Here is a 17,287-nt window from a genome sequence, read left to right as displayed (position 1 = left end):
TTGTTAATGCAAATTTTATGCGATGATGATATGTGATACTACTTCTAGATATGCGTTATTAACAAATGTTCTTGTAGTATGCTGTGCGTTGTCACGAGTTTCCTTGCGTTGAAACCAAGTATAATTTCACCGCAAGTTTCTCGGTGTGATCCGAGGTCGAACACAGGGACTGTTTTAGGTTATTGCGTTGTGCTTGTGATATATGTGACCGAGGGTTTTTCAAATTAATAAAGATTTTGTGTACAAGTAATTAAACATGCGATGAAGTAAAGAAAGCGGTAAAAATGCGATAATAACATAAATTGCGTTAAAGTAAATCTAAGCTAAGATGATACAAGATACAAGTTTCATGATACAAGATACTGAGGTCAAGGCTGGCTGTAAAGATTATGCAAAGATCGTGTAATGCGGTGACAAGTCTTATGTACGAAGCAGAAACAGAAAAGATAACTAATATAAACAGCGCAAGTTCCAAATTAGTTTTCAAAATTGGGCTGAAAAATAAAAACCCAAACCCAACCCAAAATCTATCTTCTAATTCCATCTCATTCTCTCTCTCGGGTTCTTCATCCATCGGGTCCCACAACCCGGTTCTGATTCTAGAGGATAGTAGGTCAGCTCTAGTGGTGGTCCGTTCGTGTTCGGTTGGAGATGAAAACGTTTCGGAAGCTTCAAAGGTAATTTCTCAAAAAAAAAACCCTAATTAATTAAGTAGGGTTGCATGTTATTTTCCTTTTAATTAAAAGAAATTAGAGTGTAATTAGATCATTATTCCGCTGTGTATGTCTCGTGTTCTATCAATTATCAGTCTCAATATGATGACCATTGCAACGTATATCTTTAAAACTTAGTAGATTTCTCTTTGATTGACTAGAGAACAATACATTGTCAATTGTAAATTTTGTTTCTCTAGGCAAAATAATATTTGTTTTTCCAAATTCTTCAACCAGGTTTGCAGAACCTGATATAGTATTGGCTTTTTACTTCCAATATTGTTGGTTTAAAAAAATATTTTATACTTATAAGTATTGTATCTGTAGTTATATTATTTCCCAGACATAGATCTTCTTTACTCTTTTTTTTTAGTCACCCAACATATGAAATTTATCCAGATTTCTTCATTAGAAGGAAATAATTACAATAAGAAAAATAATATTTGGAATATACAAAGGTTAACATCTTTTAAGAGGAAAAACATATGGAGATGAAAAAAAAAACATTAAATCAAGATATTTTGAAAGTAAAAAAAAAACACTTGATGTTCCATTCTGTCAATTTTCTCTTTGGGAGATTTAAAGAAGTCAGCCACATTCAAATTTGTCATATGGGATGGTACAAATATGTCATTATCCTGGTATGTAAAATTTGCTTCCACATTTTTCTCTTTTTCCTTTAGGGAGGTTTGATAGAGATCAAATAAGTGTTTTGGCGTACGACAGGTATGTGACTAATGCTTAGTCATTCCACATCGAAAGTATTTATTTTCAATACTTTTTGAACTCTTATCTTGTGGAGCTTTGTGATCATCATTTTGTGTGGTTGTTTTGAAATTTGAATGATTAGAACAACCACCACGAAAATAATAATGATTTATTCCTCTGCCACGGTCACAATCTCGACCACAACAAGGATTATTAAAATTCACAATATTCACAATATTCACTTCAGGGAATGTTGTTGTTCAAGTTGGTTGAGATTCAAGATTTTTCATCCACAATTTTACAACATTTACTTTAGGGAATGTTGTTGCTCTAATTGATTGAGATTCATATTCTTTTAATCAATAACTTGTTATTTCATTCAGTCATGAGAAAATATGAAATTAGTTTAGAATATTGTTTGAAACATTTCTCTTGATATTTCTACTGCATGAGCATATTTGAAATGTAGAAAAATATCTTCTATAACATATTGATTTAAAATTTTGGAGCCTCAAGTGCATCTATTCACGACGATCTTTGGGAAAAAAAATATTTTTCGATAATCACATTTTTATGATATCCAGGTATATTTTGGCATCAAGTACTAATGAGAAATAATTATTATCATTAATGTAAAATACTACAAATTCTAATTTTGTAATATTTTTCATAGTAAAACTATTAAAAAACTATTATATTTATATTGAAAATTTAATATACATCAAATATGTAAAACAACATTTAATTTATTAATCATAACGAAGAGAGAATAACAAACATATCTTTAGGATCTACCTTTAGCACGATAGAAGCTTGTGCTAATAACGTGTTGTGAACTTGAGGAGTATAACAAGAATATAGATACAAATAAAGTATAATATTAAAATAAATATAACATAATATAATAATAAAATAAATTAAACATAATACATAAATATATGAAATAACTAAATAATAAAATTAAATAAATAAAAAGGATGGATTTTTACACTTTCTCCAATCTTTTTAGATTTTTCCCAATGTGTGTGTTTTCCAAAACCCACAAAATGTCATTATTTATAGGCAATTTGGCAAGTAGAAGATGAATTATATGAACATTAATAATGTGTAATATTGAGACACATAGAACACTTTGAAAAATGAAGACATGATACATGGTTAATAGATACTAAGCGAGTATCTAATAGGCATCTATTATCGCAATATTTATACTATGATTATATTTTTCATACTATTTTGTATTTAGAAATTAATTAGTTTATGCATATCAACAAGTGGCCTATTAGCTCAGTTGGTTAGAGCGTCGTGCTAATAACGCGAAGGTCGCAGGTTCGAAACCTGCATGGGCCAATTATTTTCGGAACTTTTTTCCCCTTTTTCCATTAATATTGACGTTTTGATTTTTCTTTTTCCTCGACTCTAATTGATTGAGATTCATCAAAGGGTCCATCAGTTCGTCAAATTTGGGATCGTCTTTTTCAATCTCTTCGCAAATCGAATCGAAAATGGTAGATCCCTCAATTTCTTTCGGTTGGTAGCTTGAAATTTTCTTTTACGATTGTTTTTCGTTTGATTAGGTTTGCTTGGCGTGTCTGTTGCCTCTGTTTCTCATTCCAGTCGTCAACGCGCTTCCTGTTCTATTCTATTTAATTATGGTACGCCAATATGATTTCTTTCTCTTTTGGATCTAATATTTTCGCCTGTTCATCTAATCGCCTTAAAGATTTTGGGTTTTTCTATGGTATTCAAGGGAATTTTGTTAATATTCATCTCAATTTGATGTTTTTATTTTGTTGTTTTTCTTGAATTTTCTGTTAGGGCAAAATTTATGGAATTTTTGGCTGGGAATATAGAAAACCACAAAGGGTACCACCGGCTTGTCCCTATCGCCCTGCTGCCAAACAAAATAGCAATGTGAGTGGTTCTGCTATTATTTTTACTGTATTTTGTTTTCTAATTGTCTTTTGACACGGAAGATTGGGGGAAGGGATGGGTTTTTGTTGAGAAATTGGGATATAAATGATGTGCGCGGGTTATGATGAAGTTTAAGCTTTGATCCATTGATTGTGTCGTTGACTGAATGCTTGTTGCTAAGGTAGTTGTCAAAAACAATGGAGTTTTGGCTTCTGCTGTATGTATTGGTTAATTGTTTTTTCAAGAAGTCACTTTTAATAGTTTGGGCATACTGAGGAGATTTAACAGGGTTGTATCTTGTTCTTGTGATACTAACTCAGTTCATCTTCCTCTTTTTTCCAGGGATGTGGGGGGTGGGATTTTCTTCATGTTGAATAGATGCTTGTTGATACAATAGTTCTCTAAATCCACTATCTTCTATCGAATAGTGATTTCCGGTAATGGTAGAATGATCAAATTTTCTTTGGTGTGTTGAGGTAGATACATGTTATACAAGATTAGGAAGGAAAATGAACTAACTTTAAGACATTGGATATAAATTATGTGTTCAAAATGACATTTGGCTTGATCCATAAATAAGGGAACCTAATGTTGATTAGGCACTTGTGACTAGTTTTTTGTAATCTTAGGGTAGTCAAAAGAGCAATTACCTTACTTAAAAGTAAAACTGGATCATTTTTTTACTTTAATTCTATTTTATATTGTACAAGAATCTGAAATAAATTCATTTGCCAACAAAACTGCCCTAAAGTAGAAATGGATAAGGGGTTCCATTCTCGAAGATGAAGGATTACATAAAACTAGGCCCTTCAATCTAAGTTGATGTAGGTGGAGTAATGACAAAAAAGAAGAAAAAAGAAAAAAAAAATAGGAAAAAAAGAACTTATGTTGGGTTCTCCAATTAGAGACCTTGAACCGTACAAGATCACAAAAATTCTTTGGAGGCAAAACTTTACTGAATAGGTTGAGAGAGACTCTTCGCTTGTCCACCTCATATTGTTTCGATACTTGCCCCTCAACTCACCAAGAAGAAAAGCCACGAGGCTGCCTTTTTCCTTTTAAATCGTTGTTATTAGGTTATAGGACCTGCTAGAATCACTTTTTGTTAGTTGTGAACGAATAAATTAGAGATGGTGACTTCTTTTGATTTTGATGACATTCTTAGATTTCTCTCCCCCTCCAATTCTCTCTTCTCTATGTTAAACTGAAAAGGATATGATGATCCCAAATCATAATGCATTATGTATGTACTCAAGCTACAGAAGACATCAGAGATGTATACTACCATAGGATGAAAGTTTATGTGTTTTCATTTTCTTCCGTAAAACGAGACATGTCTTTGTAATTGTTTCTGTTTTTATTTTGATGTTTTTTATGTCAGACTTGTTAACAGCAGATATATGGGTGTTCTACATTATTTACACCTACTGTCTAGTGGTTTCAATCCTTGAGGTTTGCTCCTCTGGCTGCTTGAAGCAAGCTTTTTCTTAATCTTAACAGGTGGACTTAGAACCTCTAGCTGGTCAGCAACACCCACCTCCAAAAGCTGTGGATGCCGCGGACGAGAAGCAAGACTGAATCTGAAAATTTCTATTGTACATACCTGTCAGCAAGAATCGATGAATATTTGTGGCCCTGGAAGCTGTGGCACCATCGATTTTAGGAAGCTATGATTTCCAATCGATCAGAAAAGAAAAAAAAAACTTTAAAACTCTCATCCTAATACCATCAATACAGTTCATTTTGTCACAGCATGCTTTCTGAATAACATCGATACAGACTTTGTAGGTATGCTTTCTGAATAATCTAGTTGGATGGCTTGAATATGTTTTCCTTCTTTGGAGCTAATTAATGCTTGTGGAATCTCTGAGAAATAAAAAAAGGATGAAATTGGCCTAAAATATTAGCTTAACTCACTGTTGGCTTCCAACTCTCTTGTTCCCATAGTAATTTTGACTGATGCCTTGCCTGCTTTGTCTGCCTTCATGTTAACATTGTGAAGTTCTTGGAGCAAGCTGACTAAGTTATGTGTTGTTCTCCTTTATATTTACATATGGCCCATTGACTGTATAGATTGCATACTATATCCACCAATCCCTTTGTAGCTCATGTTATTGTTGGTATGTAGTACTAGATAGTATGGCATGGTATGTTAGATGGTGGATGTAAGCTTCTTGTCCTTGTTATCACTATGCTATATATTTTGTTGATTAGGTAGTAGCAGGGTTTGTGGGTTGGGTTGGGTGATTGAAGTAATTTTTAGACCAAATTCAATCGTTCGGGTGGTAAATTTCTTCCATCCAGATAACCCTTATTAAATAATGAATTCAACTCAATTGAACCATGAAACGTTTTGGTTGGGTGGGATTGGGTTAGTCGGGTTATTTATTTAATTTTTTGTTATAAAAATAAGTAAAATGTTAATATATAAAAAAATTATTTAATTATTTTCATGTATTTAATTAAGATTAATAGCTTAATTTCAATATAATTATAAAAATTTTCTTTCCAAAGTGCTAAAAAATTATTTTTAGGAGCTGTTGGAAACAAAAAAAAATAAAAAAAAATCACGAAATAAAATGAAATAAAAATAAATATATGTAGAAATAATTGTATCATAAGTAAAAACAACTTAGTTTTTAAAATTAAGAATAAGTTTTGGATTGGTTCGGGTTATTTTAAATGAGTCTATGAACCAATTCAGCCCATAAAATTTTTATTTATTTGAATCAAATCTAACCCAAATGAATTGATAACTCAACTAATAAAACTGTATGGGTTGGATTGGGTTGGGTTGATCAGGTTTTTTTGAACACCCTTATTAGGTAGTATTGATTTTCGATAATTTCATACTGCTGTAGTTACTGTTAACCAACATTGCATAACGCATAATATCTTAGAAATTCTTAAATTTACTAGGATATATTTTCTGGATGGTTTTTGAGTGGCCAGTTCTATCCCTTGATGCAATTGTTGAAATCTAGAAAGAAAAATACTTTTTTGGGGTCAAGTTGATATACTGAAATAATACAGGCCTTACTTTTTGGATAAGCAATTGAAGTAAATAACAATTCCTATGGATGCTATAAGTAATTGAGGGCTGAATATAACGTCCACACTAGTTGGTAATGAATATTGACAAACGTGGATGCACTTTTCTGGAACTAGGTGGGCTGGTTGATGTGAAGTCATCTAACGGGTCTTTTTCAGCCGTGGATTTTTGACTTGTCACACAACCTCAAACTGGTATGGTGCCGATCACTTGAACTCTGATGCTAAAGTTAGTATTGAATTTGAAGTAGTGTTGACTTTTACAAGGAATTGCACATTCCTTTTATAAAAGTGTATCAAAGTTGGTTACACATATTAGTTCAAGCTCTATTGCTGGTACATATTTTTGCAGGTAATATCTTTGTGTGGGTGAGTTGGGTTGTCGAAAGTTCTAGGTTTAGGTCGGAGGCGATCTCAGCTTTGCCTGCTATTCACCTTAATTTGTTGTGGTCTCATATATATCTTAATGATGCTAACCCATGTGAGAAGTCATTATTTTGCTCGTAATAAAAAAGAAAATATTATTGCTAAAATGTTAATTAAAATAAATAAATCTAAGAATGAAACTTACCGGTGTCCATCACATGTACGATAGAATAGCTTAGAAGTATAGAGACTAAATCTTATAAGAAAAGACAATAGCATGAGGTCTAAAAAGCAAAATTGTAGATGGGATGTAGAAAGAGAGAATTGCCATTTGGGGGAGTTTGGCTTTGGAAATTAAGTGGCAGAAATCAGAATGAAATGTGGTGAGAAAAGATGGAAGGGCAGCTCTGTCATTTGCCAATATGAAGAAATATCAACATCTTGGTTGGGTTCAAACTCATTCCAACCCTTCATTTTCACTCTTTCATCCACTTTTTGAAAGAAAATGAAATCAACTTCCAAGAATACTTCTCATTTTCCTATTTCATTCTAGACATAGAGACATGAAGCTCCATTTTTTTTTTTTTAATTTTTAATTTTTGTTGTTATTATAATTTGTATTGAAGCTTCAAGTTCAAGATTTCATTATTATCACCATATCCAATAATCATGGACCATTTTTAATTCTCTAAACTATCAAACTATTTAAGACATGTTTTAACATGAATTTAAAATTATTAAAGAACACTTTGATCGTTTTCAAAATTATTATGAAATATGCTTTTAATCGTTTAAAATTAATTTGATGATACGAAAATTATATTTAAAAATATAAATTTAAATATTAAATTAAAGTATAATTATGTCTCATAGTCATTTTAAACCTAACAAAAGTAATTCTAACAATTTCAAAATCAAACATGTACACTAATTTGAGTATGACTCAATTGGCTAAAGTTATATATACTAAACCAATAGATTTGAGGTTTGAATCTCATCTTTATATGTTACTATAAATTTAAAAATCTTGCATTTAATCATTCAAGATCTTCAAATTTTCAATGTCTTTTGATATCTATTAATATTATGAATGTTGATGGTTGAAAATATTGGTTATTTAGGGTGTGTTTAGGACCTACTGTAGGGAGGGATAAAAGTGATTAAAAATAAATCTTAATAGTTTCTTTTTTTTTTAATATATATATATATATATAAGAGATTGGAAATATGTTAAAATCACTTTTAAAAATAGGTTTATTTCACGCCTATTTTAAAATTGGTATCGTACTCACTTTTGGATTCTTCAAATCTAATACGATCTTAAATTAATTTTTAATTTTATTATTTAAAATTAAGATTTATTTCATATGTTTATTTCTTTCTCACCTAATCAAATCTATATCTTTTGTTTTTATAACAATTGTACCATATTTATTTTTTAAAAAATAAAACTATTTTCCTTAATATTTTAAAATTAGTTTAAAATAAACAAAATATATCATTTTACATAGATTTAAAATTATATTTTATAAAAAAAATAAAAGTTTTAGTAATAAGTCTATTTTAGCTATTATAACTAAAACAAGATAATCTAGTATTTATTTACCAAACACTAATGCTTACTTTTTCAGGTTTCAAGTTTAAATTTACCAAGCACTAATTTACTTCATTTCACAATTGATTTTTCTAAAAGCACAGTTAATAATTATTTTAAAAAACTACAACAATCCCAAACAAAACTTTATTTGTTTTTTTTTTTTTAATATTGAATAATGTTTTTGGTAATTAGGATTTAGATATATAATCTTTGATCATGAATGAAATTTTTAGTTCTCATGTCAAACAACTCATTATATAACTAAATCCTAATTAAGGAACCAAATACCCATCATTTTGTAATTGTTTATATTTTTTTTATTCAAAATTTGAATCACCCTTTGGATCTTTTAAAATTAAGCTTATAAATATTACTCTTCGATACATTTTTGTCTTTTATTATTTACTTTCTAAAAATATCTTTTGAAAATCAAAGTGAAAGTTTTGAAAACTAAAAAAGTTTTAAACAACTTGCCTTTATTTTTTTGGGAACATATCTTAAAAAAATTTGAAAATCATACCAAAAAAAGGGTGGAAAATAAGTACAATTTTCAAAACAGAATATGCTAAAATACCGTTATTCTCAAATATGGCTTTAATAATTTAGATGAGCAAGACGATACGCCAAATTGCAGTCGATATATCACATTTGGTTTTTTCTTGCCTTGTCCCCAAATAAGTAATTTGATTTTGTAGCCGTTTTGGGTAATCTAATCTTCTAATACTCATATTATTTTGATTAGGATTAATGGAAAAGTTGGTTTGTTAGCCAACCATCCACATGGGACTCGTACTTTCCTTTTAATCGAAAATGATTTTGCCCAAATTATTTGTCAAATACAATTATCTATAATGAAATTATTCCAAAACACATTTGGATGAATTTTTATTTTATTATTTTATTGGGAAGACTGTGTAAAAATAATCTAAAGTATTAATATAATGGTGGAAAAATGAGTTGTACAATCTATATTTGGTTAGTAAGATTTGTGGGTTATATAAGTTTTTTTTTTTTCCTTAAACATGTGGGTTGAAAATCGTACTTCTCGAGGTGATTGTAAATGGTATAAATTTATGCAAGTTGAGCTATAATGGTGACAATTTGTAAAAGAATTTAGTGTATTGAAAAAGATTTTATATACCAATTCATTTATAGGAACTTTAGGGCACAATTTTAAGGCTTTGTTTGTATGTTGTAGGGCTTAAGATTTAAAAAATTTCTAAATTTGATAATTAAGGCTCCGTTTTGTAACAATTTCGTTTTTTGATTTTAAAAAATTAAGTATATTTCCTCTCGTTTTCTTATCATGGTTTATATCAATCTTAAGTAGAAGATTTGAATTCTTAACCAAATTTTAAAAACAAAAATAATTTTTAAAAACTACTTTTTTAAGTTTTTAAGATTGGACTTGGTTTTTAAAAACATGGATAAAAAGTAGATGTTAAAGCAAGATATTTAGAGGTGGAGAGATGTTTATAAGTTTAATTTTCAAAAATTATAAACTAAAAACCAAATGATTATCAAAAGGGGCCTAAAGTTACATATTAAATATAAGTTTAATTACTTTCTAAAACAGCCCATTTCTATAACTTATTTAACCTATAAATTATAATACACCTTCTTACAAAGTCTTTATCCATGTGGTTAAAATTATAATCAAGGGGATTACAAAAGTGTCATTGTTTTTGTGTATATATATAAAATTCAATTTATTGACTTACCTTTTTGGACAGCCAAGAGGTAATGAGGAAGACAACCCTTTTTGATTAAAATGCTGCCACAAAGGGCATAATTTGTTGGTCTATCTCTATCTTCCAAATTGAGTGGACACCAAAACCCTAAGATACAAAATATACATAAATATTAAATACTTTCTATATTTCATGTATTTATGTTGTAAATTAAAGTCATAATAAAGTTTCAATGTTCCCTTGAATTGATGTTATACCTTTTTTATGTAACTTATTTATTGGAGGGTAAAGAAGAATCCTCTTGAAAAGGTCCCAATCCACACCAATGATTTATCACTTCCAAAGGACTAGATTTTCTAACCTATTGTTAGATTCTATAGGCCTACCTATTAGGCCAAGAAATAACAACTTTATATATACTATAATTTTAACCATGGAATATTTTCTTATTACTAATATACTAATGATCTCGTTCATAATAATTACGGACACTTGCAAATATAGATATTAGACCAAGAGTATTAGCACATATAACATAATGTAAAAAGAATTACAAATATGACTAAATTTAAATAGTCTATCAATGATAAACCATATTATTGATAGGTGTCTATCAGTGATAGACTATATCACTAGTAAGAGTCTATCAAGTCTATCAAGTCTATTTGATAGACTTGAGAGTCGTCTGATAGATTTGTCTATATTTACATTTTTTTAAAATGATGTTATACACTCGATTATTATTCTTAAAAATATTATCAATTGTAATTATTTTAATAATTAACATTGGATAGGTAATTGATTGCCGTTAAATGAGTGGTCTGTCCATTTAACTTTTTTAATGCCTTCATTATTCAATCGTATAAAAATTAATATATAGTATATATAATTGAAGTATATTATTACCACTGTGACTACACAAGTGGCATCTAGGATAGCAAATATATATTATTATTTTGTGTGAATAAAATTTTATTATTTATTAATTGAGAGTGACATTTATAATTACAAGTGGGTTTTATATGAATAGTGTTAAACTAACTAAATGTTAAGAAAAATTGATGAAGGAAGAGGGTTGAAGGCCGTAGCCAACCAAGCAAGAAACCAAATGTTGTCCATTACTATGATGCCAAATTTAGGAGACATTTGGTGCAACGTCTATCCTAAGATTATGATAACCATAGTTTACTGATGTCGACATTATTTCGAAATCCACATTTATTACAATATTTATTATTTGTTAAAGTTTTTTAATTTTTTGCTACGGTGTTTATTATTTCCTTTCCAAATTAAAATAGTTTACACCTCAAACACATATTATTATAATTCAAACTAAAGAAATATACTCCAAATACAAACTATAATATAATAATGTTTTAGCTAATATTTAACATATGCTATTATGTGTAAGCCAATCAAATGCTTTACTTTAGAGGGAGAGTGGAGGGGGCATTAGTGGAATCCAACAACAAGAATCAACTTGTGTGGAGATTTTTATCCCAATGTCAATGGGATGTGATTCTACTTTTTTCTTTTCCCATTCACACTTTAAGAGATTCATTTTTTTTTTCTTTTTTGGAATTGTTTGATTTGATTGATTAATGAAAAATGGGACTTATTAGTATTTAACAATTGAATTATTGAATTATTGAGTCTAAGTTTCCATTACACTTTGTCTTTTACATAGTAGATGCTAAGGAAATAATTATTTAATGAGAATCCAATTGTTGAAGATGAAAACAAAAGATCAATTTCTGTTTGATTAGAACATAAATATATATTTTATTTTGAAAAGATAATTATAGTGATGCTAAACTTTATGTAATTTGAACAATGTCTACCAATATGTCATTTGATGTGTTTTATTGAAAAATCTCAACTAAAAAAATATCTTAAACTTTGTTAACTAAAAATCTCACAAATATGGGTCAATGTTCTCTATACTTTATTTTATTAAACAAATATCCTTATTCTATCAAGTTACAAAATTACCCTTAATATTTTATAGACATTTCAAACTACTTTTGAGAGTAGAAATTTATTAGAATGTTGGACGACAATTAATATCTAAAATGATATGGCAATGATCTAGAACAAAATCCTTATTCTATCAAGTTACAATATCGATGCATCCGTCCAAGTCCTATTTTTTATCCAAAATTCTAATGAAGCTTTATTGTTAAGGTAGTTTTGAAATATTAGTATAAGGTCAAGAGTAATATTACAACTTTGGAATGAATATAGTACTTTAAAAATAAATGACAAAGTTTAAAGGTTTTTTTTTTTTTTTGAATTTAGCCAAAAAAAAATGTTTGTTTAGAGAATTGATCAAGAATTCAAATCTTATACTTTTAGATGTGAATACAATATGTCTCAATCAATTTTTTTTTGGGTCAAAACTACGTTTATGATTGACTTATTATTTATTATCTTTTATGTGAATTGAAATTTGTATCTTTGTATACTAATGTTTTAGCTTCTGATTAGCTAATTGTTGTAGTCACAATAGTGCATGATATTTAGTATCATGACTTGCAAATATAAGATAATTTTGAAGAAAGAAAAGAATTTTGTACTCTATAAATATTTGAAAAGCTTACCAACATAAAGTAAATATCAGAGAATAAAATCTCAAAGTTCTCTTTTATAATTTAATTTTTTGGCCTTGTTCCTTCTTTTAGACCAATCATCATTTTTTTAAATGTATATTCCCTTTTTCTTCTTCGGCTATCCCCTCAAAATCTTCAAATCTAAATAGCTATAAAAAAAGAAAAAGAAAAAAAGAAAAACAGAATCTTACTATATATCATTTTCAAATAAAAAGAAAATAAAGAATAAGTAAACGATAAAGTGACTACCAATCAAACCCTTTTCGATCTTTTATATATATATATATATATATATATAAACAGAAGATAAGAATAATTGAAAAATACAAATAAAAGGCCGAAGATAAAAACATTTTCAGATGAAGCCATGAACAAATCAACAGAAGGGTGTTAAAGTTTGATTAAAAATTACCTATTTGTGATATATATATTTGATTAAAAGGATTAATAATTGGAAATTGCAAATAAAGAAAAGGACGTTAGATAAGATCATATTATTGAATTTTCCTATACGTAGACATTATTTAAACTTCTTAAATTTATTAACAATCGAAGGAATGAATTGACATTTCAATTACATTGAAAAACATTATGAAATATAAAAAACAACAAAATGTACTAACGTAAATATAATATAAAAGACAATTTACAAACATATCCCTAAAGTACGGTAATAGTTATAATTATACCTCGAACCCTAATTAAATTTGGACCAAAACTTACATAGATTAAATTAATAAAAAAAAATCTAATAAATCAATCTAAACCTTTTATGATGTCCTTTCAAAAAAAAAGAAAAAAAAAAGAAAAAGAAAAAAACCCTTTCAAAATGTGATAAAATTCAAAGATTAATTATTTTACTGGACGCTTAAATTAAAATTCAACCTTTACTTGTAATCTAACTATTTTTTTTTTTTTTTTTTTTTTTTTTTTTTAATTCTCTTCAAAGAAAAAGGAAAAAAAGGAAGAGAAAAGAAACTCTCTTTATTATTCAATAATCGTACCTAAAAATCACATTTTTTTGGTTGTTCTGTCTTTTGTCACCTTCTTTTACTTTTTCTCTGTCCGTCATAAAAAATAATTCTGCAAATCTCATATATTTCACCAATCCTAAATATTTTGTTTCTCTCAATTTACAAAATTGCACCCCTCATCTGCGATTTTTTTAAAAAATATCTTTGAATTATTTAAATTCATTCGAAAAAGAAAGAATATATTGAGGGGAGAGAGGGAGACTGTGAGAGTACGGATTAAGTATAATGAAATTCCATTAATATTCGAAAGCCGTATTTGTTTAGGGAATTTTTTGGGATTGTGAAGGACATTTTGGTCAAAAGACAAACGAAATTGTTAAAAATTAAAGGATTAATGTATTTTTCTGCTTGAGAACCCATCGGAAAACTCTAAATCTCAGAGCCCCACCGACGAGTAAGAAGAAGAAAACGAAGAGACAAAGATATGGGTATTTTGCACGACGATGTGGTGCTTGTGAGGCCGTCGGAGAAAGACGATGAGCCTACCGTCATCACTGTCAATTGTCCCGACAAAACCGGGTTGGGCTGCGACTTGTGCCGCATAATTCTCTTCTTTGGTCTTAACATTGTCAGAGGCGGTGAGTAAATCCTCGAATAATTTCTTTGCTTTCATTTTAGACGTCCTGGTTGGGTTTTTGTTTTCGGTATTTTTATCAAACAGCTAGTGGGCGATTGTGTTTTTTCTTTTTTCTTTTTGGATTGATTTGTTTCAACTAGTGACGTGATGGCGTTGTTAATCTTGTGATTTTGTGAATACCGTGTTGAAGATGTTACGACCGATGGTAAATGGTGCTACATAGTGTTTTGGGTGACTGGAAATTCGACGACGAGGTGGGGATTATTGAAACAGAGGCTGGTGGAGGTTTGCCCTTCTTGTTCTTCAGCTTCTATGCTTTCTTATTTCCGCCCGGAACCGCAGTCCTCAAAGCCCCCCGATATGTTTCTTTTGAAATTTTGTTGCCATGACCGAAGAGGGCTTTTACACGGTTTGTTAATTTCCTCCCCTTTAATTTTTTTGTTCTATGAGTAGGAGTAGGACTGTATATTGGATTTATCTGATTCAACCCGTCAATTGAAGTTTGTTCCTTAAATGTAGACCCCCCCCCACACCACCCCCCCATTCCCCCAAGGAGGAAAAAAGAGAGCAAAGCGTGGAATATTGTTCTTCTTGTCTCCTCCCTTGGTTTCCTTTCATCTTGCTTGTCATATCTGTCTCTAATTTTGAGAGAGTGGTTTTCTTTGTAGATGTAACATGGGTTCTTTGCGAGCTTGAGCTTCTTATAGAGAAAGTGAAAGTGTCGACCACCCCAGATGGAAAAGTGATGGACTTGTTTTTCATCATCGACACCAGGTTCAACATCGAGCTTTATTTATCTGCTATGTGTAATTTATGTATTTCCCAAGTATTAAATTCATTTTGATTGACTTGTATGAGATGGGTTCATGGTTTCGTTAGAGCTAAAATAGTACAACTTGCATAAATAGTTCAAGTAGTTCAACTCATCCAATATATCATTGGCAAGGAAAACGAAAGTGGACGGTTATCCTAGTAGTATGAGTGGGAAGTGGTGTTTGCACGGTGTCCTTTCATTTTAGGTTAAATTGTAACTAATCTTGTGTGTTCAACTCTTCTTGAGCGAGCTTTCCTGTTTACCTCTTCGTTGTCTCCAATTTTGTTTCTTTTACCTGTGAGCAGTTGAGTGGAAGGTCTTGGGTTTGAAAGTTCTTGAGATGATGGCAACATATTCATATTTTCAGTAGCAGAGTAAGGGAGATGGTACATTTTAATGTACAATTGAAGACCTTGAGGAGAGAAACCCCAACTCGTGTTTGACATGAATATATAATATTATAACTTCTAGATACTAATGTCTGGTGTTTTTCCTTTTTCCTTGTTTCAGAAAACATATTTTCATTTTTGTGTTTCCATTAGGGAGCTTATGCACACATCAAAGAGACAGCGTGACACATGTGACCACTTGAAACATGTCTTGGGGGATGCAATGATAAGTTGTGAAATAGAGATGATTGACGCTGGAGTTATGTCATGCTCACAAGCATCGTCTCTTCCATCTGAAATAGCTGAAGAATCATGTAGCTTGGAGTTGAATGAAAAGTCACCTAGCAGATCATTAGCTTCTAAAGATGTATCTGTTACATTGGACAATTCGCTCAGTCCTTCTCATACCCTAGTTCAAATTGTCTGTCAAGATCACAAAGGTCTTATTTACGACATTATGAGAACTCTCAAGGATTACAACATTCAGGTATATAAACATTCAGTTCAATGCCTATGTAATATTTATTTTAAAAGTTATCACTGAATGGCCACAATTATTGGAAATATGGGCACCCAATTCTGTTGGGTCTGATTCTTTCCTCTAATTCATTTTCTATGACAGGGATTCATTAAAATAATTTTCTTGTACACTGCATATTAGTTCAGGTTCTGTTACCAATATTTAAACTTAATTGTGTAGCCAGATTTCGTATGGACGCTTTAATAAGAAGCAGAGAAGAACCTGTGAGATTGACTTGTTTATCATGCAAGCGGATGGAAAGAAGATTTTAGACCAAAGTAAGCAGAATGCATTGTCAACTCGCTTACAGATGGAACTGATTCGTCCCCTCAGAGTAGCTGTTTTGAGCAGAGGTCCCGACACAGAGCTCTTTGTAGCAAACCCCACTGAGTTATCTGGCAAGGGTCGGCCTCTTGTGTTCTATGACATCACTCTTGCTTTGAAATTGCTCGACATTGGTATTTTTTTGGTATTTCCCTATCTTACAATAATTTATGGAACTATTAGATGTCATCCTTGCAATCATTCGTTCCTTTCATATCCCCCTAGCGTCTTTCTGGCATTTTCCTAGATGCTTACTAAAATTTAGCTGGCTCACATATGATTAGGATATCCACTGCATGATATATTCCACGACCTTTTCAAGTCCAATTTGAATATTCGCTGTCTTTGCTTTCTGATGCACTAAAGTCTCAAATTTGTGATTTAGCTTTTCAAACTTCAGTTTTGACAATTCATCTGGAGAATGTTCCCTTTGTCTCTCTGTTTTTGCTTTTGGTGTATATGATGGCAAAGCTTAACTACAATGAGATTGTCTTCCAGGCAGAAATCAGACGCCATTTGATCGGAGACCGAGAATGGGAAGTGTACAGAGTCATGCTTGATGAAGGAGCTGGGTCTTCGGTTCCGAGAAGCAAGATCGAGGAAGGAGTCCGGAAGATGTTGATGGGATGGGCGTAGTACAAAATTTCTTAAGTGGAAAGAATATTTTAGTTAGCTATATATATAGCTTGCTCTTCCAGGTTAAAATGGGTTGCTCCTCCTTATCTTATTGATGCATGTAACATGTTTGTATTCTAAAGGGATAGAATCGTGTGAATTATATGATGTAAAGGTTGATATTTTCAAGTCTTTTGATAAACAACTTGCCTTGAGAGTTCTATTGGTCTCAATTTTATACAGAGCACCTGTTACCATTTTGAAAAGAAATATGATAGGAATAAGTTGTTGCTAATTACCAAATTTTGTTAATGGAAATACGAAGTTTCTAGCGATTACATGAAAATTTTCATTTATCAATGCCT

The 17,287-nt window shown here is 30.4% G+C and overlaps 2 protein-coding genes and 1 non-coding gene across 5 annotated transcripts; all 3 read left to right on the top strand.

Moving 5' to 3' along the window:
• The first annotated feature begins 2,697 nt into the window (after window positions 1–2,697).
• On the top strand, window positions 2,698–2,771 carry TRNAI-AAU (transfer RNA isoleucine (anticodon AAU)). The gene has a single exon. It is a non-coding gene; the product is annotated as a tRNA-Ile (tRNA).
• On the top strand, window positions 2,735–5,161 carry LOC120089725 (uncharacterized). Of its 2 annotated transcripts, XR_005485315.2 has the most exons (5): window positions 2,762–2,929; window positions 2,999–3,076; window positions 3,240–3,335; window positions 3,678–3,772; window positions 4,836–5,161. XR_005485315.2 is itself a non-coding variant. In XM_039047095.2 (4 exons), exons 1-4 carry the CDS (start codon window positions 2,927–2,929, stop codon window positions 4,911–4,913), a joined length of 255 nt encoding a protein of 84 aa, XP_038903023.1. In that variant the 5' UTR covers window positions 2,735–2,926; the 3' UTR covers window positions 4,914–5,161. The 2 variants fall into 2 exon arrangements, 1 of the variants encoding a protein (XP_038903023.1); XM_039047095.2 differs by lacking the exon at window positions 3,678–3,772 and having other exon boundaries at window positions 2,735–2,929.
• Window positions 5,162–13,553: 8,392 nt separating this feature from the next.
• ACR10 (ACT-like superfamily protein) lies at window positions 13,554–17,143 on the top strand. 2 transcript variants are annotated; one of them, XM_039049199.2, is made up of 6 exons: window positions 13,554–14,261; window positions 14,451–14,669; window positions 14,929–15,034; window positions 15,617–15,950; window positions 16,168–16,452; window positions 16,806–17,143. In XM_039049199.2, the coding sequence occupies exons 1-6, from the start codon at window positions 14,108–14,110 to the stop codon at window positions 16,941–16,943; spliced, it is 1,236 nt and encodes a 411-aa protein (XP_038905127.1). In that variant the 5' UTR covers window positions 13,554–14,107; the 3' UTR covers window positions 16,944–17,143. The 2 variants fall into 2 exon arrangements, with proteins under 2 accessions (XP_038905127.1, XP_090162911.1); XM_090306785.1 differs by having other exon boundaries at window positions 13,780–14,261; window positions 16,168–16,441.
• Window positions 17,144–17,287: the final 144 nt, after the last annotated feature.

The sequence above is a fragment of the Benincasa hispida genome, chromosome 11 (genome assembly GCF_027475165.1).
Source record: "Benincasa hispida cultivar pf3 chromosome 11, pf3_genome.v1.1, whole genome shotgun sequence".
Lineage (NCBI taxonomy): Eukaryota > Viridiplantae > Streptophyta > Magnoliopsida > Cucurbitales > Cucurbitaceae > Benincasa > Benincasa hispida.
This window is presented reverse-complemented; position numbering and strand designations above follow the sequence as displayed.